This window comes from Bolinopsis microptera, chromosome 6, assembly GCF_026151205.1.
Source record: "Bolinopsis microptera isolate Bmic1 chromosome 6, MBARI_Bmic_1.0, whole genome shotgun sequence".
In the NCBI taxonomy this organism is placed as follows: domain Eukaryota; kingdom Metazoa; phylum Ctenophora; class Tentaculata; order Lobata; family Bolinopsidae; genus Bolinopsis; species Bolinopsis microptera.
The window spans coordinates 11,285,835-11,310,536 of NC_087077.1; the positions used below are offsets into that span (position 1 = coordinate 11,285,835).

A 24,702-nucleotide genomic window follows, 5' to 3' on the forward strand; every position below is an offset into this window, starting at 1 on the left:
AATGGCTGACGACGTGAGATAACATATTATTTGATATTTGCGCGGCGCTTACGTGAACAATGTGTGATGTCTTTAGACTGTAATGAAAACAATTATAAATATCAATTTATTTCATAAAACTTAATTTGATAAATAATTAAAGAAATTTTGCAACACTTTTTATTATAATATCATTAAACATTTATATTCTTGTTATGTTTGATAATAATTCTTGTTAAAGCCACTCTCAAATAACGTCTTCTTTTTGTTTGCGCCGCGCGTAGTCATTGAAATATGCGATTCGATCTTGGTAAATCAAAATGGCCGACAAACGTCTTGTCATGTCTTAGCCACGTCTGTCCACTTTGGTTATCTTCACCATTCACGCGACTTCCGATTTTATATTGCAATTGGAATTTGGATCCAAGAGCTGAGTTTATAAACTCATTTTCAAGTATCGAGACCACTTTTTATTGGAATAGCTTGATTAACTCTGTTAATGTTATTCGGCATGAAGTTTTTAGTCTAGGTTAGATTTGTTGTCTCAGTTCTCACTTACTCATAAGTTGAAGTTGTGGAGCACTTTGAAAAGAAATGAATCATTGGAAAAAGAGATTATTGAGTGAAATGATAATCTCGCGATCTTCCTAGTATAGAATTCGATACTGATGATGTGCTTGACTTTTATTACTTGGAAGAGTTAATTTCATAGTAAAAATATTACAGTAAAAGACCTTGGACATTTTATTGAAAGGATCAGTCACATTCATTACCAAGAAATTCAGATATTTGGTATAAGATTAATTTAATTGCACCGATAATGTAGCTGATACTATTACTGCATTATTTATACCCCTAGTTATGGCATCAGCACACATCAGAGACGATGCATCCATTTCCTCCTACTCATCTCGAGTTGGTTCTGTTCGCGTCAACACCCCCTTCAAGTCTACTGTAAGTATAAATACCTTCAATTACTTGTCTGGTTACTTAGGGTAATACTTTGGTTAAATTCAAAAATCAAATATAATGTAATCATCAATGATAATGTCCATATTGAATTTCTGTATATTTTGCAAGCCCATCTTTTTCTGTACGGTAACATCGGTGATAACTCTGGTGATTGTGTAGACCTCACTTTTTAATAAGAGTTTATTATGTTCCCAGTTCTAATGCCCTCAAATCGTACATTTGGCGTGAGTAAATCAGTTGGTGTTACTTTTGTAGCATGTTCTAGATTCGGCATCTTTAGAATGAATATGAAATCAACATTTTTGTATAAAACATAAAATATCTGGAGGATAAATCTTTTCTCAAAATCTTTTCTTCGTTATTTACACCCTCAATGATCTATGATCCACTCTAAATTTGAGTAACCACCATTTATTTACAATAAACTTACGACGTCTAGTACTCTTTAATACCGGTACCCCAAGAAAAATCTTCACCAATGATCATGATCAACATCACATCAAACATTTTCTTTAACATCAACTATGATCACATCCGTCTCCGTTTTAATAATTTCACTTTCTAATTCCTTTTCAGTTTCTTCATTAATCAGCCCAACATTCATATTCTCCAACACAAGGTCAGCAACTGCTTTGGTCCTTCTCATATAGCAGTGTGTCAGAAAAAATACCACCACCAGTCCTGAACAGGAAATACCTATAACAAGTACCAACATTTGACCTTGACCTATCTTTCGAGTTTGATCCAAACAAAAGATGTTGTAATAATCACGTTGATCAAGCTCACAGCCGTAAACGCAGTCTTTTGTTTGAACTATTTTGTTGGCATCCTCAGAGTTGTTATGTGTTGAGGTGCACTGTGGAATTGTCTCGTTGATGTAATCACATGATTTGTTGAGACAGGGAATTGAGCGGTGGGCGTCTGGTCCCTTACCCCGACATTTGTACAAAGTGCATCGCTCTGAGAGGATCAGGAGGGGGAGGGTGAGGAAAAGGAGCTCTGTTGACATTTGCCTGGGAATATTTGGGAGGTTTAGTAGCAGTGGTTCTTACAGTGTAGACTGTAGACGCTCTAATTGATTATGTAAAGACAACAGGATTTGGTTAGATGTGGGTCTGTCATTAGGGTTGGAAAATCAGTGATAACTGAGAAGACTATTCATCGTTTTTCCTCAGAATAAGTACGATTATAGATCTGATTACTGGTAGGGTGGTGAACCATATTTTTTGTCACGTTGCAGTGACTCTGAGTTTCTATTGGTCGATGCTGGATGCTGTTTGATAAATTGCTTTCCCTCTTCAAAAAGATAAGGTTCACTTCCTCATCAGTATCCTTATCTATATTAATATATCACCCTAGTATATCTATTGTACTCTGCAAGACGCGTGGAGTTGCATGAAATTTGGTCGACAAAAGGTGGTCTGGTCCGGAGATGCTTGTATAGTTGCATATATTGAAATATTGCACTATATCAGGACTCAGGGGACAGTTAAACTGAAGCAAAGGCCGAGAAAATAAAATCGTCGAGCAAACGGTCAGAATTAGAAAACCAAAAGTAAATAAATAATAATTGATCTCGACAGCATTAAGCTCAGGTCTAAAGCTTAAGGTATCTACAATTAATATGTAACTTAAACGCTGCTATTTGCAGAATTATAAATAATCTCAATTGAACACATGGCATCTCTTGGTTCAAATAAGTGCCGTTTTAAAAGTAAAATCGATACTTGCTATGTATTAAATGCCGATCGAAGCATTTGATAGTGCAATATTGAGAAAAACTCCCTTGCCATCCAATAATTTACTCGACTCAATACCACTGTGCAACTCACTATATCCTTAGCTTTGTAATAAATCGATTTAGCAGGTCAAGTTTCATTATGACTAAACAGCTGGGAACCAAGCTTGTGACTCGTCAATTCCCTGTGGTGTTTAGACTCTGAACTGACTAACGAGTAATGAAAACTCTTTTTCCCGGGATGTTCGTAACTGAAGAAGAAAAAAACAGCCGGATAAAACCATTATTACAGCTAAATATTTGACAGCTGAATTGTGAATTATGTTTCTCGGTCAAATAACTGAGTTAGAGAAATATGATCACCTGCAACAGTTTTATTCGGTGATTTTCGATTCTGAACATGAAGTCTTGGCAAGTTGGCAACTTGGCGGCTAGACACTGTTTCAAAATAAGTGGTTTAAGTATAAAATTTATATATTAATCGTAATATTAATATGCTATCGGAAAGAATTACCTACGAACCGAAACCCAAATGTGGGGTTTCTGATTTTGAACACGAAATATTTATCAGCTAATATTAATTTGCTACATCTCGTCTATACATCGTTTGAGCTAAATGGTTACATTTTATGACATTCGAGAGCATTATATACGTTACCAAAACCCAAAAGTTTGGTACAGCTGTTGATCGCTTCGCCAATTATGATGAAAACATGAAAATATTCCTAGCGATAATTCACTACTCGTTTGTTTGTTCAATTAAAAATAAAATATCAGTATAACAGAGTTACAATAGCACGAAGTAAAGAGTTAACTTGTAGTTCAGATAATTAGTGAATAATATGGCAATCTTCAGAACGTGGAGTTTTTAGTTTTTACAGCATACTAAGAGACAATGCTGAGACTAGCCAATGTTCTTGTTTGTGAGCATGGTTTCAGGATTCATTGTTTACCTCAATTCATAAGAAACTTTCTCTAAAGTAATGAAACAAATCGTGCATGAGTTTATGGTTGTAGCTACAGAATCATGCACCATATATTTGCTTTTCTAAAGTGGTATTCAATTATGAAAGACATCTGCTGCAGGTCGCCATTCCACGCCGTGAACAAAGTGTTGTATTTGCAGATTAAGAGAATAGCAGTATTAGCGAAATAAGAATATAAACGAACAACACAATACGATGTGAAAAACATTATGAATTGTGTATAGCAAAGCTTTAAATAAAGTTAAGTACGTTAACATTTCATTATTTTGTGGATAATAAAATTCAATTCCGCACACCGGAGAATGATAAATGTAATTATTGGTGACATGGTAACTCATAGTTACTACAGTGGTAACTCATAGTTACCACAGATATCTTACTATGAGATTTAAATAAGAATGCGAGTGAAAGTCGCTAAGCTAACGGCGTTGCAAGGTCTCTAATGATCATCATTTATTGAGGAGTTGAAGGATACCTGAACTTGTAACTTGTAACTGCGAGAAAGTTGTAACTTAACTGCCTTTGCACCTGGTTATCAACCCTCCTCCCATCGCATTATATAAACGACTATAAAACACTCATGGTTTTGACACGAGATCCAATAATCGGGATCATCGCCACCATCTGCAGTTCCTTCAGACGCTTGACTAACGATCTCTTTTCAAGAAACCCAGACCGATGTGACGATACCCAGACTATAATCAGTTGGTGGCCGGTGGTTACCAGTAATTCGTGATCGGTAAGATTAATAATACAACTGAAGCTAAGGTACAGCCTATTGTTAGAGCATTAAGTGATCTGTGTGCTGTGTGTCGTAGCTGATCCAGTCTTTAATATGTAGACTTCATCTGCTTCGTCAGCTGGCTTGATTGATAAAACATCAGGTGCGTCTCATTACGAGCTCTAGTTCGAATATTATATAATATGTATTCAATAATACTTGAAAAGCTACAGCTAGTAACATCAAGACAAACTCAAGAAATCAATAGTAAAGAAATAAAGTGTGTTGCAAAATGCAGTCTCCACTCTTCATCTGTTGAACACACGGTCAATAACCGTCGACTCACAAAAATAACTATTGTCATTTCGTGCCCCAGAGCTACTTTTACAGATCGACAGCCAAATAGTTGTGCATTAAAAGCTTACATATCATAGAACCTTTTACAATAGAAAGTGAGTATATTATAGGCCCTTAACACAAAAAGACAAAGAGTTTGGTACGAGATACTGGCTATAAATAGAATTTAAGAGTGAAAGGTAAACAGCTTAAACAGACAGTCTGATCGAGACTGTAAAACTTTCTACACAAACCCCAGGGAGCATTTAATAACTTAATCATAAAGTAATTATTAGCATTATATGCGAGGGTGTTAGATTAACGAACAATGGGTAATAAGATGGTGCTATCAAGGTACTAAAGAAGGAAGGACGGTGATATCACCAGCACAGGTGCTGGATATTAATTATGCTGACGGGGAGGCCAGGATTAGCAATTTCGTAACTTGATAAACGGGTAGAACATTATTCGGTAGTTACCGTCCGCAAAAACCATAATCGGGTGTCCATCTGGTCTCTAGTTGTAACTGTATTGATTGTAAGGTGGGGCAGGTTGACGTCAAGTAACTGTACAACATAGCCTCATAATCAGGGGGTAACCGAGGAGTGAAACATAGTTCACATAATCACATACATGGCCTCATAATCAGTGAGTAACCGAGGAGTGAAACATAGTTCACATAATCACATACATAGCCTCAGGGGGTAACCGAGGAGTAAAACATAGTTCACATAGTCACCGAGGAGTGAAACATAGTCCACATAGTCACAGACATGGCCTCATAATCAGGGGGTAACCGAGGAGTGAAACATAGTTCACATAGTCACATACATGGCCTCATAATCAGTGAGTAACCGAGGAGTGAATCTTAGTGCACATAGTCACAGACATGAGACATGGCCTCATAATCAGGGGGACTGTATGTTGGCGAGGCTTGTAACTTGTAATATATGTAGTTTGAATGCTCCCATACAACTGTATTTCAAAGTAAGGTGACTGCAATAAACGATTTACATTTTACAAGATCACTGCGGAATCTCAAAGGTCCTGGTGGCAAGTACGTGAATAAAACATTCTCATAAAAGTGACAGAATGACAAAATGTATCCACAAGAATCATTAGAGCTCGAGGTGCAACAAGATGATTATATAATTTCTCTGGATCTGCTCTGGCAGTTACAGTGAGAACTGAGAGTGTGTAATGTTCATTTTGTCGAAATGGACGGTTTTGTTACACCGGTCAGGAGTCAGGAGAACAAAAACTACAATTTGAACTGTCATATTATTGACGCTTCTTACCACAGCTAACATTACCACGTAAAAAGGAAGCTAACGAATTGCCTGGTCTAACTACAGGACATTAGAGTCGTTACCTTGTAACAAATAAACACAAGGTAACATTATTGGTGACCAATATATTTTACTCTTTAAACTGGTGAACTGTCAACCTTCATTCCTTGAGGAGAGACAAAAGCTATTTGCTACATTTTAGTTATTTATAACACACATATTATGTACATGAGGGAAATAATGACTTTCAATAGTTGTGAGAAGGAAGATGATAGTTAGCAACAAAATGGCACCGGGACCGGATATATAATGCATATTAGAAATACTTATAATAGTTATCCTTCCTTGAAATGGTAATATTTGTTCAACTAAACAGATTGTAATTTATCTATAACTGCTTTTCATGATACGTAGATAAAAATCAATGTAGTCATTATAAACTTTTACACGCGCCTGCACAAAATTAGGCAACCATTTCATATACAAAACAAACCTCTAGCCAACACAAACATATCACATAGAATTACAGCACGGAGATGGAAAGTAAATTGATCATTAGGTTAATCGGTAAACGTTTCCCACTAATGGCGGATTGCACGTGCTTGAAAAATTGTAGTTCGGCAATAGAGCACCTGTATAGTCATTACAAAATCACGTGCAGAACTCATATATTATCATTTCCACGCTTAACGTGGCTGTATTGATCGTATTTTCAGCTGTTTTTAGTCAGACCTTATCTTTACACAGCCTACAGCAACTCCAACATTCCTCAACTCACGAGGTCATAATTCCATCATTGACCTCACTATTACCAACCAACTGGGGGCTGAACTGATCAGTAACTGGCACGTTAGTGATCTTTACTCAAACTCCGATCACAGATATATCATGTTCGACATTACTTCTGGTCCCAAAAAAGAACCAAGACAAATACGCCTAGTCAAGAACACTGACTGGGCGAAATTTGACGAGATTCTTTACAACAATAATGATCTCCACAACACCTGCGTTAACACACCACACGACATTGATCACAAAGTTAACACCATTAATACTGCTCTCCGAGCGGCCTTCGAGGAGGCATGTCCCATTACTTACATCTCCAGCGCTGTCAGAAAACCACCCTGGCTAACTCGAGAAGTTGAGGAAGCACAGAGGGGTATAAGACGCAAACTCATCACAGCTCGTCGAATCAAAACTGATGCTTCGTGGCTCGCTCTTAGAGAAAGCAACAAGCAATACAACAAGATCCTGTCCAACTCCCAGCGCAATGCGTGGCGGAAATTCTGCGCAGACACAGAATCGGTTAAGGAATCTGGAAGGATGAACAAGATTCTGAAAACCTGTACTGACACCAATAACAAACTTGAAGCCGTTTATAAACCAAATGGCGAACTCACCAAAAACGCAGAGGAGACACTGGAGGTCATGACACAAACCCACTTCAAGGAGAGTGTTACTGATCCGCCAGCTCCGCCTCTCTGCCCCTTACCCATCTCCACAGACTTACTAGACAAAATCTACAGCCCTGAAAGAATCGAAAAGGCTCTCCTATCCTTCGATCCCTTGAAGGCTGCAGGACCTGACACTCTAAAACCTATCATATTCCAGAAAGCCTGGGCTCATATCAAAGACATAACAAAAAACATTATGACAAAAAACCATGAAACGCAACACATCCCAACTTTGTGGAGGGACTCTCTTGGAATCTTTCTCCCTAAGCCTGGAAAAACCGACTACAACAAAGCTAAGTCATTTCGAACGATCACTCTTTCGCCTGTGATGTTAAAGTTGCAGGAGAAAGTGATCTTATGGCATATGCAACATGACCTCAACATAGCTAATGATATCAACAAACGACAATTCGGCTTTAAAAAGGGCTGCTCCACAGAAGCGGCACTTCATAAAGTTACTCACACCATTGAGCGCAGAATAGCCAAGAAAGGATATGTCCTAGGTGTCTTTCTAGATATAGAGGGCGCCTTCGATAATGTCTCGTTCAAGGCTATCTCTGAAGCAGTCAAGGCTACGAAAGTGGACTTGGCTACAGCACAGTGGATCATCAACATGGTAACCAATCGATTCATCACACTAAATCATAAGGATAAGTCGAGAAGGGTACGGATCAGGCGAGGTTGCCCCCAAGGAGGCATTCTCTCTCCTTTTCTCTGGAACCTGGTAGTCGACGATCTCCTTTCCTTTACCGCAAAAGACATCCCGGGTTACCTGCAAGCCTTTGCGGATGATCTGTTGTCTCTAGCGGAAGGGGATGATTTAGACATCATCTGGGACCGAACATGCAAAACTATTAAAACGATAGAAAATTGGTGCAGAACCAAAGAGCTATCTATTAGCGCCCTTAAAACTCAGATAGTCATGTTTACCTGGAATAGTAAGTGGACTCTAAGACCTATAACAGTTGGCAACAACATTATAGGTCTTTCCAAGTCTGCTAAATTTCTAGGAGTGACCTTGGACAGCAAACTCAACTTCAATGAACATATCATCAACACCACCAAAAAAGCCACGGCATCCCTCATGCAATGTCGAAGAGCTGTCGGCCCCACATGGGGTATGAGCCCCAAAACATGCAAATGGATGTACACGGCTGTCATCCGTCCAATCCTATCCTACTGCTGTAGTATATGGATCAGGGCCACTCAAACGGACTATAACGCGAAGAAACTCAAACGTGTTCAGGCATTGGCACTCAGAATGATGTCTGGTGCCATGCCAAGCACACCTTTTATCGCATTGAATCACCTCACCGACACTTCTGACATCATACTGTTCCTGCAAGGCGAAGCAGCAAAGGGTGCGGCCAGGCTACAAGCTTATGGCAGCCTCACTCTTGAAACTATCGCTTTCAGGAAGGGAACTATCAAAAATCATACCACTATCAACAAACAATTCATGGCAGACCTCATTATCCCACCTAGAGCAACGAGAGACCTAACAACACCAACCATGATGCTGGGACGGCACTTCACCGTCACAACTCCTGGAGCCGATACCACTGAATATAGAAATTCACTTCAAAACACCATCGACAACATTACCAGTGAAACGATCACCTGCTACACTGACGGGTCACTCACAGACTCAGGATGCGGGGCTGGCTATATCATCACAACTGACAACAATAACACCACCCTTGAAGAAAGATCATTCAAGCTCCCTGATTATTGCACTGTTTACCAAACAGAGCTCACCGCCATCATTGAAGCTTGCAAATATCTCTCTACCTATACCAACACACATATCATCATATGGTCTGACAGTCTCTCATCTATACAAGCTATCTCTGCGCTTTCAACGCGAAGTAGAACTACAAGAGACTGTTACGACTCTCTTAATGCACTCGGATCCAACAACACGCTAGAGATACGATGGCTTGCAGCACACATCGGATTGTGGGGGAACGAAAAAGCAGATGAGCTGGCCAAGCTTGGTACAACCAGTGAATCCACTTTGAAGTGTCCAATTCCACAATCCTACATCAAGCGTCAAATCGACAACAAAGTCAACAGACTGAATCAGGAAACTTGGTTAACTGACGGTCCCAGACACACCAAACTGACACTCGGCCACAAGCATGCCAAAATCATCAAAAACCTCAACACTACACTCAGCAAAAACAGACAAGATTACAGAACTGCAGTTCACCTCATCACGGGTCACTGCGGCTTAAACAAACACCTTCACACCATTTGCAAATCAAACACCAGTGCTTGTCCTATGTGCGGCGACGGAGAGGAAACTGTCTCACACTTCCTTGGACAGTGTCCAGCTATTGCCCAAATTAGAGGTCAATATTTCCAGGACTACTACCTCTCTGTCAATGACATATTCGACAACCAACACATCACCACAATTGTCAATTTCGCAAACCGCACCAAACGCTTAATTGTGCCGGAAGAGCTGGATCAGACCGGGGTGACTTAAAGTATTAGCTCATATGCTGTCTCGTCTCGTTTTACTTTTCCAAACCCAGCTGGCATTTAAGCGTATCATTTTGACTCATATATCATCTTACACCATCCTCCACCAATCACTCTGATTTCACCGGCAACCTTCCCCAAGGTTGCCACACCCCAGAGGTAGGCAGAGCATCTCAATGCTATCCTCTCGTGGGCTATCTTGGCCCAGCCTCTCTTAAAAAAAAAAAAAAAAACAGCCTACAGCAATTGAACTAAAGTAGTGAGATTATCGCAGTGTGATGGGCCTTACTTGAAGACTTGCTGGTTGCTTTGTCATCCAGGGACCAGGCATCCAAATTTATAATATAGAGATGATAGAAGCAAAGGAATACAGTGGGTACAGTTTGTTAAAATGTGGTTAGATATTTAAATTAATAAATTATAACCTTACCTCATTTAAACTATTAATTATATTATATGCATTAACTAGATAATTAAGAACTGATGAACCAATGAAAAAGTGAACCGGCTGAGGTTCCTTTTAAAATGAAGGAGTAATTATTCATCATTATCTCTCCAAAGTAGTCAAGTAGTAAAGTAGAGCTCATCCCTTCCTGATCGAATTAGCAAGTTGGTGCGAGGGAACCAGTTATCATTAACCGGCCCAGATAAAGAGGTACTTAACTTTTGGAAACTACTTCATGGTCAGGTGACAAGTTCAGGTGGCGACTAGTTACGTAGTTAGTCTCCTAATACTCCTTCTCACTTAGCCATCTGTTTAACAGGGTATGGAGTACTGGAACTTATGAAATGTATTGGGAAGAAGATGAGAACTAATGTTAGTTTAAAGTCTTGAAAGTATAGAATTCTCTAGTTGACACTAATTGTTATGTGATCGGTGATCCGAGAAATCAAGCTGTGTGTGATAAGAATCGGTGCTGGTAAGTTGTACATCAATTCGTTGGCGAGCACTCCCAGACTCCCCTTGTATAAAATTAATAAAGTTGGTACCCGATTGAACCAAATTTGATGAAGCAAATTTGGTTACGTATATTATGACGTCATGAACTGCCATTATTAGTGGTCTTGAACGAATCAAGTGTGGGTTTTACAGAAAGAAAGCCGCATGGCCGTGCTAATATTGTAACCAATCGGACGTGATGCCCACCATCTGAGGAATCTCATTTGTCAGCCACTGACTGCAATTATCCGGTCATAATTCGAATTATCCAGAATTTAATTAGTTTACAGTTTATTGGCCAGCAGGTGATCCCCAAGATCCCCACGTCCCTAACTGCAGTGTGCCACCACTCCAAACTTCAATCCCACAAACCACCTTCTCCACAAATGAAATAAAATATACACCGTTACCATGGTTACCGTGTATATTCTCTCTCGGTTGGGGGTGACACTTCAGTCGAGTGTTCTAGTCGTAACGTTGGCCTTCTCGCTCTCTTTCTCTCGCTCTCTCTCTGTTCACTGCACTGACTGTGTAATTACTTTTTTATTGTCTCAGACATTTTAAAGTGGACATTGGGTATTAAATATAGTCCGGAGTGTTGTAATTATTACCTGGCACTATCTTTTGTGGGTTAAGTGCTTCACTGGAGTGGTGTCGCTCTAAGGTTTAATTTTAATTATATTCTTTTACAAGTGAAACAGTCAGCTAAACTTGTTTATGTTATATTTGGTATCAATTATTATCAGTGTTAAATTAACAAAGCTTGTTAGAATTCCACCAATGAACACTGCAAGACCCTTTTTATTGTCTTTTATTCGCTAGTTCACCGCGAGTTACAGTTTGAATAGAGCCTTGTTTGGGAACACATCTGATCGTCCTTTTATGCATTTTTTGATTTTTCGAATTCTAAACTGATGCCACATATCAAATAACATAAAAATAGTAAGAAAAAGCCGATAGAATCGGATCTTAGTAAATATTATATCATAATTAGATCTTGGTGCAGAATTATAGATTTTAGTTCAGAGTTATATTTCTTGCACAGTAAATTGCGAATTGTTATATAGTAAAGGATGAGTGGTTTGAAGGGTAATATTAGCCTCATTACATGGAGTTGCAGGAGTCGGTAGCTGAAGATCTAACAGTGAGGTTGTTAGTGTCTTAGTGTTGAACTCTCCTCTTTCCCTTTGTGGGTTCAATTTCCTAATCATCTGCAACTTGATCTAGCTGTTGTGACCGAGCAGTTAACTCGTGTTTTTAATCGTGCATCTGTTACGGAATGTTGCTGAAATTTTTATTAAAGTGGTTAATTTTATAATTTATGATTCGCCTGAATTCACCCCGTTGACCCAATGTAAAATAGAGAACGACCTAGGACAAAAACTGTTATTTCTCCATTTTCCATCGTATCATTGGCAATAATTGATGTATTTATCTTACAATGATCAATATTGTCGAGCTATCAGCTACTTTTGTGCTATTAATGATCAAGATGGGACGGGACTTATAACTAGTCTCAAGTTATAATTATCTATTTCTATAATATTTTAAATGAAAACCTGAATGTACCCTCCTATCTGCAACCCCATTCGCCATAAATCGCACATTTTCACAAGACATTTTAATTTTAACACAAACTCAAAATAATAGTTTGCCGTTATTATATTATCTATAGTACCGTTTGAATATAACACTTAGCTGCTGATTGGGCCGTAATCACATGATTAGTTGTAGCTCCCCAGTGACCAGGGATCAAACTGTGAGTTAATTATACCTTATTTGGTATTGATAATATGTCTGACAATGAGCACTTACTGCAGTATAATATACCCCCCTGCACTGCAGCTATTTGTTTTGTTCGACAACGAATAATCGCTTGTTTTTGTCATGATTTGTAATCTGAGCGATGCACCGTTTGGACATGTTATAGACTGTGAGACTGAATTCAAATGCGCGCATTGTTTGATGACGTAACATATTAAAGCTGTGAAAAATTAGCTCTCGCAGAATTTTATATAAATAAGCGATCCAGGGGTTGCTGATCTACATTAGATGGTTACCTGATCTGTTCAAAATGGCAAAATCTATCCACAGTTGAACCTGTTAAAATCTTATGTATTCAGTATTAACTACCCCACACCTGAAGATATACCAGGTGTAGCCAGTCCACACCCTGGCTTCATGAAATGAAGGAATTGTTTTAATCCTAAATGAAAAGCTCGAATACCCTTATTTTTCATGTACAAGCCTTCAGAAACGTATCACTACCCTCACGAGAAGACTACAAAGCTTTATAAACTGTAGGGTTATTCTACACTGTAGTACCATAACCTGAATTCAGTGCACTGAATATTGAAAACTAGTTATTTTGGCTTTGCTGATTTTATTAGCTTCAATATTGGAGCCAGTCGACTAAGCTGTGGTCCTCTAAAATGACATTTTATTGTGAATTAAACGTTAATTAATGATGGAGCAGACATTACATAAAATCCGGCATTACGTGTTTTGTCATACAATGAGAACTTTATTCGTATTTTTAGAAATGGCACCCAAAACTTTGATAATTTCATAAATTCTATACATTTCTTTAATAACCACGACAACATCTGACGTTTGAAGTGGGAAAGGGAGAAGATTAAGCCTAAAAAGGCTTAAAGGGTTATATCATCCCTTATTCGGAAACAGAAAATCATTTTCTAGGTTGAGCTTTTCATTATTCAATACCTATTACTATGTTGCGAATATCCGAATATCTCGCAGGTAGCTTTCGATTGAGCAGTTTTAATTGATTTTTGTCACAATTTTGTCACGTGCTACATCATACTTTTTTGTCTTTGCATCTCTGCTCATAATCTCTTTGTGCCTCTGTGAAGTGTGCGTGCAATTGATGTACTACATTTGTGTTCATCTTAGATATGATTCATTTTAAATTTCATCCACCAAGAATTCAAATTGGTCTATGATAATAGTCAAAATAACTAAACCGATGTTATTCCCATTTCTGTTGAGAATTCACAGTTGAATTTTAGGAGAAGGTCACCTAGCGATCATCCTGACAATGTCTGGTATTGTCCTGTAGTTCTTCCAAGTAGGTGACATGTGCTGTCTGCTGATAAACATTTTTATAAATATCTTTAAATATTTTATATTTGTTTGATGCCCAGTAACAAGCAGGATTTGTTGAGACTTTAGATATTTTCGCTATGGCTGATGAAAAACGCGTTGTTCTGCTGTTTATTTTCAGTGAAACCGATTTTTTTTGTGGCATGTTTAAAGCATGAAAATTCGAACTTTAGCATAAGTTTTAACTAAATTATTTTAATTAATTAATTAAACTTGATTAATGTTAAAACATTGATCTACATTCTTTCAATAGCATAAATGCAATATACTTGTTCTGTATGATTCAAATTTCAATATCTAGACTAAGTTATCAAATTTTAATAAAATTTGAACTTGATAATGTCTCGACAATGTCTTGATAATGTCTCCTCAGAGATCGGAATCCGGTGCTAGAAAGGATCCTACACCCACCCGCAGAGAACCCTCTGCCAGAAAGGAAGACTCCCTCAGAAGAGAAATATCTACTAGAAAAGTACCATCTGCTGTATCTCACACTAAATACTATCCTCAGTTTGTTACTCCGTCACCTCCCTGGTAATTCCCAGTTATCAGTAATTACCAGACCATTAACTAATTAGTTAACTAAATATACCTTTATTACAATTCATTTTAATCTTTATATATAAGTCTGATCTCCAAGCTAAAGAGCCATGGCAGGGCCAGCAGGCAAAGCCGGACTATAGGTTACTTAAGTTCTAGATGAAGGGTTAGAGTACCCCTCCTTCTGGACACCCTCGGAGGGGTTAGAGGACCCCTCCTTGTGGACGCCCTCGGAGGGGTTAGAGGACCCCTCCTTGTGGACACCCTCTGAGGGGTTAGAAGACCCCTCCTTGTGGACACCCTCGGAGGGGTTAGAGGACCCCTCCGTGTGGGCACCCTTGGAAGATAGTTCTAGAAATAGAAATGCCGTTCAGGGAAAGTGTGATAGTTTTGTTGGAGACCATGTAAAAGATCCAATTTGAGATGGTCGGGGGATATTAGAGTTCTTTAGATTTCTCTTGATGGCTTGGAAGGTGATGTTATCGAAGGCTTCTTTGGTGTCCAGGAAAAGGCTGTGAGAGAGAGAGTTCTATCTTGCTCGTGATTTTGTAAAAAGCGGAGTAGTTCCTTTTGAATATGTGTTGGTTGTCCGTGGTGAGACCAACATCCGATTCAAAGAACCAAATGATAAGTGTCTCTAGAAGCTTCTGAAGAGTGGAGGTAAGACTGATAATAAGATAGGCTCTGAGTCTCCGACGTTAGTGTAATCTTCCTTATGGGGTTTAGCGGTAATGACTCCCGTCGCTTGGTGACAATCCATTAATATGTACTTATTTATAAATCTAAATGTAAGGATAATAGTTAGCAATTTTCATTCTATTATACTATTACCTTGTTACTATTCAATTTTTAACAATTTATAACAGCGAGTCAACCATTTGCATTCATACATGATTTAGTGTTAGAGAATCGTCAATACTGCCAGCCGATCGTAATCTCGAATTCAGCAGTTTTGTTTCGGTAGCCTAATCACCGCCACTAACGAGCAACGATTTGCTAAATTCAAGGACTGTACCTAGAAGATCCTCGCACAGCACAGTCTTGATTGAGCATTGGCTGATAACCATCACATGACCAGCACACTGCCTCCTTATTGGCGGGTTGCCAGAGGTCTTTATGTCACCGGCCAGGGAGACCTGTTGGAAACAGTTGACTTTCGGCAGTTTTATCTTGCTTGTATGACAATGCAGTACACACCTGGAAAGAAGGTGTTCAAACGGGACACCTCTCGGAATGTCCTTTATTCGCAGTCCTCCTCGCTGAGTCATCCCCCCACTAAAGGAGGCTCCCCTTTGATAGTCGAACAAAATATGACCACCTCCCCACCCAAAAAACCTGCTCTTAACCGGCGAAAGAGCAGCACCACTTTCAACGTGGCTATGATTGCAAGCAATATGATTAGGGCTCTACGCCCGCCTAGTCTTTCGCTATTAGGGTAAAATAACGCACTGTTCATGTCATACGTGCTAAATGGAAATGTTTACAATGCGCATGCTAAATCGATATGTTTACAATGCACGTGCTAAATTGGTGTTTACAATGCCCATTGCACGTGCACACTGCCCGCGCAATCAGTTTAAATGTGTTTATAACCACGTGATTTTAGTCTTTTGTGACTATGTGATCTTTTCTTGAAACTTCCCTTAATTTCAGTGAGAAACTAACAACACCCGGCCCGAGTACAACTAAAACTGCGTCGAGTGATGCTAAATCAGTGAGTAATTTCTCTCTCGAACAATGTATTGAATACCGCAGAATATTGATCATCTTAAAATCTGTTTTCAATCTGCTGTGTTTACCACTGCTTGATAAAATACCCACAACAAATAATCGATGAAACTGTTTAAATAATTAACTAATTAGCAAATTAACTAATCAACAAATTAACCAATCAAATAATTAACTAATTAGCTAATTAGCTAATTAAAATATCAGGAGAAGACGATGAAGTGCCGCTACACAAAGACACTGCTCCTGTTCCTGGTATTGGGAACGTGTGGTGTGGTGGGTCTCTCTGTCAGGGGTCATGGGAGGGTTTTACAACACGCGGGCGTCATGTCTGCTCTCAGCTATATGGTGAACTTTTAATTACTTAAATTGTTACTTTTAATAACTTATATTTTTATATTATGATATTGTAAGAAGGTACGTTGTTTAGTCGAATTTTAGTAGACATTCCTTGGATACTGGATAGTGCGGGAGAGCCGCGCTGGTTGTTCACCTTATACTTAAATAACACATATCCAATACTTTAATACTATTTAACTAATATCACAGTGTGACTTGTTTCACATTATAGGGAGTGGTGGCAGACCCGGAATTACAAGCCAAGATCAGCGACCTCTCCAAACAGATAGAAGATCTCCAGAAGATGGTAACGATGCTGATACCACAGCAGCAGGAGAAGATAGATCTACTGGAACAGAAACAGGATGAGCAGCGACAGGTTTAAACTTTTGTGCGCGGCTCACCAGACACAGTAGTCCTGATGTATCTTTATATCAGTCACTAGAAAGGTGTAGATACCATTAGCTCTTGGTTTGGACTTCAGTCTCCGAAAACATATTATGCCACGACGCTGCAACTTTATTTTAAAACGTTGTTGTTTACTATTTGTGAATATAATATATTTCGATAATTCGTCATGCCGAATACTGACATTTCCAATTAAGTTATTGCTTCAGAAGCAGCTTGAACAAGAACAAAGAGATAACGAGCAGCAAGAAGCAGAGAAGAGACGAAAAGAGGAAGAAGTGAGAAGGCTCGAGGAAGAAAAGAAGAGAGAAGAAGAGATACAGAGGGCGCTAGAATTGGAGAAGATACAACAGTTGGAAATGCAAAAGAAGCAGCTAGAGCTGGAGATAAAAATCAAGCAGGTATGATTAATTATTTTATTGTACTAGTACTGCACACATCATAGTAAACAACTTTTTAAAGATGTTATTCTGATATGACACAAAAATACAGGTTCCATAATGTCATTAAAATGTATTTAAATATATAATATAACAATTCGGCTGGAATCTCTCTCAAAAGCTCAAAGCTCTAATAATCTGAGCGATCGGTATCGTAATTATTTTCATAGTTCATAGAATAATCGACACTAATTCATGTTCCGATCATAAACATATTTATATTACAAAATATTCTAGAACATCTAACATCACATCAACCTATTATCGATGTTGGATTCTGTCCACGGTAACCCGTAACCTGGCAGACTATCATTGCCTAGTTTTTGTATGACTAGCATAGCAGTTAAAAAATTGACTAAAGCAAATGTACATCAGAAAACCAATTCCATTACTACTTTAAACCAGTTTGACCTTTATAAGTCTATTCATGGCTTTGTATGGGTGGCCAATGATTAATTATTCCCTCTGATTATGTAATAATAATAAAAGCTTGAGTCAGATATCTAAGTATAAAAAGTTGTCCAAACACTTTAAATCTATAATCACACAAAAGTCTGCTCGATATACGTACTGATGATGGCTCTATTCTCAGGAGGAAGAAAAGCGAAAGCAGTGGCGGGAAGAAGTGAAGCGGAGAGAAGAAGAGAAGACTAAACGGGATGAAGAAGAAGCACGAATGAATGCAGAAGAAGAGGAGAGGAAGAAAGAAGAAAAAGAAGCAGCAGAGATAGAAACAGCTGAACAAGCAGCACCAGAGACGGAGTCGGGGAATGTTTGTAGTGTTGAAAATGATGACGTATGTCAGGCTGAGACACTGAGTTCTGTTATTGAGGACACTGTGGAAGATTCCATCGCTGTAGCTAAGGCTAAGGTCAGGATTTTCGAATTTTGAAATAATGAAAAGCATTTTTTACCCGTGTTATTATTGGTAGAGGCATTTTGAATGCTCTGTAAAATTCTGCGATATTTCACACGATATTTCACACGGTTACAGTTTTTGGGACGATACAGGAACGAAAGCTTCGAATAGCTAGTGTAGTAACTAAGTTAAAATTTTACTTTCGCCATTGTCAAAAGTTATTTCCAGGAAGAGTGGGATGAGTTGATCCGGGAATTGGAGGAGGAAAAAGTCAGACTTAAAGCTGAAATAAATAGTTGGGAAGATTACAGGGAGAATGAGGTTAAACTTTCCCAGCAACGGAGTAGCGAGGTTCTGCAACGTCTGGTAAGTAGTAGCTATGTTACTCTGAACGCCTGTAAATATCTGAAAATATCACAGCCAGAAATAGTAACTTTTTCTGGCTATCCTATTTTCAAGTATTTTCAGTAATCTGGCTCAAACAGAGATCAGATCTTGTCATTCAATCATCGACAATTTATTGACGTTGTGATCCACGGAATTCAAATGATTAACTTATAACGTTGTGTATTAAGTAAGAATGTATAAATTAATTTTATATATATAAACTAAATTTATATTTCAGTAAAATCTTAATTTACCGCGCCTGTTTGCTTCCACCAAAGTCCTCAGTGAATCGGGGTTTTACTGTGCTAGGGACAACAGTGTTAAGAAAACTTCCTGTGATGCCAACAGTTTTCAACTTTAAGAACAATAGCTTTCCATAATTGGAAGATAGTTGCTGTAGATTTCTTGATACATTTTTTCGATATTGCTCCTTTATTTTTTATATGACGAGTGCAGAGTAAGACATCGTTTTCTCGAAAAATTCAAGGCAGACTCTTTTATTTGAAATTTGAAAGTCACTAAGAATACGATTTAAAACCTTCTAATCGCTTACATTACGCAGATCTTGACAAAACCGCCAAGTTCATCTCTAATAATACCTTATATCATCTGTCCGAGGCTTGAAGTTGAATCGGTCACAGTTTGTATTCAGTACAAGACATGTCCATACTGTGAACTTCATATTATATGATTGGTACTGTCCTCTGTTTTTATTTGAACTGTATTGTGTTCCCAATCTTTACACAGGGAATGTGTTATGTGTTACAACAGTTACATAATACCAGTTGTATCTCAGCCGTCTGCTATACATCTGAATGTTTTGTAGCCGTGGGGAGTGGGCCTTTGTACATATCAATATATCTGATCCATTCTACCTTCTACAACTTGTGTCATTGTTTACCCCTCATTTACTTTTAACACATACTTCTTACCATATGTTATATCATCGGTAGATCAATTATTGAGCGGTAGAGTGATGGAACTTTTCAGTAACCTTTCCGATCCATATTTCCATATTTCAACCGGTTTAAATTTAATGGTTATACTTCTCCGGTGGTAATGAGTTGTCCATTATTAATTAGTTCTTCGTGATCTGGCAGCCGAAAATTAGAGCACGTAATCAATGCTCTTAATTAGCCAGTTTTTAATTGTTACTCATTTTGAATAATAATTGCTCTTATCTTTATATTGTGATTATCCGTTTTAATAAACGGAGTTTATCACGAGGTGGAGGTTGTGCAATTTTTTTCCTACTCTTGCCGAAGGCAAAGTACGTGGAATTGATTAACCAATCAGATTGCAGCACCGACCAATGCAATCCCAGTAACGCTTTCCGGTGTCAAATTTTGGCATTGTAAAAACTAACTTTTGACACTTCCCCGCTATAATTATTAATTACATATGCTAATTTATCGGCAAGTTGGTTTAAATGAAACTCAATCTCTCCATCACAATTGCAGCTAAAAACTGTAACTCAAACTGTTGCAAATTTCTGAATTCGATCTTTGTGATACGGTTAGGAATTGTAGAGATCTGAAATAGTGGTCTAAGCCTAATGAGGCCACCTGTTATTGTCTGGTGGTATATACATTATACATCTTAACTCATTACCCGCCCTACCATATTCGGTCAAAATTACTTAATTACCGAGTGGTTGGTGTAATTAGGCTCATTTCCATGACAATGTCCCTCCCTCTCCAAGCAGGCGAGGTTGCTGAGTAGGAAACCCTTTGTACTAACCTCCCTCTGTACAATGTCTTATAATTTGTATAATGTATCCAGTTCACGTCACACATTTTACTGCTCGAACACGGTCACTTGAATTGATTACACCCTCCTCCCCGGCAGCTGTGCTATGTTGTTAACTTTGTGAGTCGCTTTTAACGATGAAACTTTACTTGTTGTTCGGTGTTGGTTGCTGTGTGTTGTTCGGAGTTGCTCCCGTGGAAGAATCTGCTGGTGACGAGACAGCTGATGATGTGAAAGGAGAGAATGAAGTTCCGCCAGCTCAAAAATGGGAAAGCTTCAAAGCTTTGGAGACAGAAAATCCTGAGCTGGCATGGGAGAAATTAAAACTGTGGTTTAAAAACAACGGAAACATCCAGCACGTCGAACAGCCATGGAAGGACTTTAAAATTTTCAAAGACTCGCTTATTCTAGAACAACTAAAATCGACTGAGGACACAGCAGGGCAGGACACGTCTGAACAGAAGATAGAGGAAGCGTGGCAAGAGTTTGAGAAAGTGGGAGAGGAGGTGGGAGGGTTGTCGGAAGAGGAAAAGGTGGACGTGGTTCTGGAAAAGTTTAGAGAGTTTTACACTCAGGTGAAGGAGGATGGGACGCAGGAAAGTGGTCAGGATGAGGTGCAGATTGTTGAGGAGAGCGAGGACCACGTGGCAGAGGTTAAGGACGAGGCGGGTGGAGCAGAGGGTGGAGCAGAAGAAATTGAACTGGAAGAAGAACCAGTTGCTGAGGGCGAAGAAGGACCAGTCGCTGAGGATGAAGAAGAACCGGAAAATGTTGATGATGGAGAAGATGTAGCTGTTAGCAGGCCAGATGGGAACGGGGAAGATATGTTAGACAATGTCGCAGAAGATGCAACACACATTCAGTCGTTTCTAAAGCAAGAACAAGAAATGTTTCAGAAAACTAAAGATAATGTAAGAGCTTTATATCGTGTGAAATCATAGCTGCAGTAGTCTGTGTATATTTGTATTACTATTGTGTCAGAACTGTTAATAAGGATTAAAATATATTGATTATTGATTAATTGGTTCTTTTATATATCTGAGGCTGCAATTTAGGTACCAGTGAGCCAGTATTATAAATGTTGTGCCTATTGTAATCGATTCATTTTTTCAGGATCTAGCCAGCGAAATTGAGCAAAAAGCTGCCGCAGAGTAAGTTATATTAATACAGTTTCAGAGCTCTGTGCCTCATGTGTGCTTGATTTTTTGTGTTTCCCCACGTTATTGCTTGTGATCTTGTGTGAGAAATTATCAGATTTGAAACTTTCAACGCACACATTTTGTCAGTATTTCCAAACTACCGAGGTTTTGTCAAGGAATTAGTTGAAACCCTACTAGATAATAATCCCACTGTTTTCAGGTCCGAACTAGTGAAAGCTCTTTCGGAGGAAATGTTAGCAAAGTTTTCAGAGTTAAAGGAGGAAAACAGTGCATTAAAGGAAAGAATATCCTCACTAGAAACTGGTCTAACAGATAAACTAGATACTATCACCTCTGAACTAGCAGAGCTCAAGAAACAGGTTAGTTCGGTGTTATATCGCTTATTAATATTATTATATATCGGACTTCATTTGAAATTTAACTTCAGACCTTTAAATCATGATACCGTTGGGAAGGAGTCGTGAAAGGGCGATACAGTTTGTAGGACACTGCCCTGTCTTTATAGGATTGTTATTTTATACCAGGCCGCCATTCATGTGGAATTCTCGCAGTTACAAGAAATCTCACGTATCATTATAGGTCTTTACTTGCAGGTAGAAGAAGAACCCGAAACGGACGGGACTACTTCAGGGACTAACCTGCAGGAAGTACAGGACCTTATCAGCAAATCTCTCAAGTTGTATGCCGCTGACGAGGTCGGCATGCCAGACTTTGCTCTGGAAAGTTCAGGTTAGAATCGTAATATTGCTCGCAGATGCTTTTAGCTAAGAGCTAATAAATTTGTGAACCTTTCCCAGCGAAGCCGATTAAGCTAGCCTATGAAGTATGAATGCATACACAATTTCGCCAAACATCCATGTGGAAAATTATTTGGTTATATTTAGGTGCTGTAGTGTTCACTATTGGAGAAACTGAGCCCTACACCCGAGATACACCATGGATGGGTGTGTTCGGGATATCTATTTGGAGAAGTTGCAAAACTCCCCGACTAGCAATCCAGGTTTGAATTTCCACACATGCAGATTTTAGGATTTTAAGATTTGAATTTCAGATCTTAATCTGTAAATACTGTCGCCCAATCAACTTCTCATATTAGATTGCAATAACTTGCAAGATCTATTCGTTGAAATTAAGTCTGGAATTTAAATTATCTTCAGAAAGATAACAGTCCAGGAAACTGCTGGAGTTTTACTGGAGACAAGGGTTCTCTGACCATTCAACTATCAGCCCAGGTTTATATTTTTATTTGCATTTATTTCGTTTAATTTGTACACTAAGTTCTATTTCATTCGCGCTGACGACATAAACATAAAGTTAATTAAAATTATCCGAAATACGGCTAATCCTTAAAACACCCAGGTGTTTCCAGAACACTTCACGGTAGACCACATACCGTTAGAATTGGCGCCAAATGGTAATGCCTCGAGTGCCCCATACTATTTCAGAGTTTTGGGACTCGACTATGGAAACGCCCCCAAAGGTATCTGAGTTTCTTTATCCTTTTTTCTCGATCCCGCGCGTGACCGCTGTACATTAGAATTGCTCACTTGATTATCTTTCTTTTAATCGAATTTTAAAGGAGATGAATAGGGGGGGGGGGGGGGGGGCAACGTTTTGTAGATTAAGGTAGATTAAAGTAGAATTTCATCCATTTTTTTGCGAATTCTACTCTACTTTATTCTACTTTATTCTACTTTATTCTATGTTGGCCCCCAACGTTTTGTAGATTAAGGTAGATAAAAGTAGAATGTCATCCATTTTTTTTGCGAATTCTACTCTACTTTATTCTACGTTGGCCCCCCCCCCCCCCCCCCCCCCCCCTGAATACATTAAAGTTCTGTAGTTTTAAAACATTCTCAATTTTCAGGTCACGTTTTAGGAAACTATGAATTCACCGAATTCCCCATCCAAACTTTTGCAGTCCAGCAAAACCCGTACGAAAAGTACTTTCGTTTTGTTAAAGTAGAAATTCTAAGTAATCACGGCAACAAAGACTATACATGTTTGTACAGATTCAGGGTACATGGTAGACCTCACGATACGGATACCTATAACGGATGACACCAGCCTCATACTAATGCCTAAAATGTATGGTTGATAATTGTATAATGTATATTGTATAAATAATATGTGCTATTTATGTATTTTATCATTGTAAAATAGTCATGTCGGTGATTATGGTTACTGAATCTTACACTGACCTTCAAATAAAAAACTTATAATATGGTAGGACGGGCGTCGGAAATTATAGTATGATTGAAAGTTCGTTCAGAATTCAGATCATAGTTGCACTACACTCAGCTTGTTTTTATAAAGACGCCTTTAAAATGGTAAAAATTAAAGACGCTGAAGCCTTGGCCAAAGTTAACCCTCTTAATATAACGAACTGAGTGTATTTGGAACTGTGAATCGTATTTGGTCGTTGAACCAAAAGGAGTGAATTATGTATAACATGAACAGCATCTTTACTTATTATCAAGGGGATATTGTTAGCTGTTGAAAATTGAATTTCATAGGTTTATTTCAAGTTGTTTTTATTAAGACTGTTCTATACAGTCAATTGGGTAATATTCATGTCATTGAAATTATAGAATTTGAATTAATTTATGAATATGTTATTAGCAAATTGAATAGTTTTCCTTCTCTCCCCGACTTTGAAAAACTTCATTACAACTGCATTCCACTAGTTAACACTGAAATTTTAACTTGTGCAGTCGAGGACAGTTGTAAATCAGCTCATAGAAATAGTCGGAATACTAATTAATATTAAAGATGGTGGGTTGATTTCAAGTAAATGAACTACTATCCATAGCGGGCTATAAGTTATTTAATGAAAGCAGTTTCTACTGATACATACAGGAATCAACATAAGATATGATCATAACCCGACTCTGGTTGCTGGGAGTGGGAAGAAGATTGAGAAATTCGATGACTTTGTATATTTGGGTAGTAGAATGAAGAGTTCGGAGAAGGACTTCGAAGTGAGGAAAGCTAAGGTATGGGGAGCGTGTCAACAGATGAAGCTTGTATGGAAGTCGGATATGCGTAAAGATCTCAAGTTACGACT

The 24,702-nt window shown here is 38.5% G+C and overlaps 2 protein-coding genes across 2 annotated transcripts in view; one reads left to right on the top strand and one right to left on the bottom strand.

The window, feature by feature from the left end:
* LOC134817522 (importin subunit alpha-3-like) overlaps window positions 1-24,702 on the bottom strand; it is a 75,305-nt gene that overhangs the window by 17,611 nt on the left and 32,992 nt on the right. The window lies entirely within an intron of this gene.
* Window positions 843-24,261, top strand: LOC134816872 (SUN domain-containing protein 1-like). Its single transcript, XM_063825873.1, has 15 exons — window positions 843-933; window positions 14,399-14,559; window positions 16,219-16,279; window positions 16,501-16,641; window positions 16,865-17,011; window positions 17,250-17,441; window positions 18,073-18,351; window positions 18,568-18,705; window positions 21,589-21,626; window positions 21,835-21,994; window positions 22,229-22,364; window positions 22,520-22,635; window positions 22,793-22,867; window positions 22,995-23,115; window positions 23,503-24,261. Exons 4-15 carry the CDS (start codon window positions 16,510-16,512, stop codon window positions 23,694-23,696), a joined length of 1,728 nt encoding a protein of 575 aa, XP_063681943.1. The 5' UTR covers window positions 843-933; window positions 14,399-14,559; window positions 16,219-16,279; window positions 16,501-16,509; the 3' UTR covers window positions 23,697-24,261.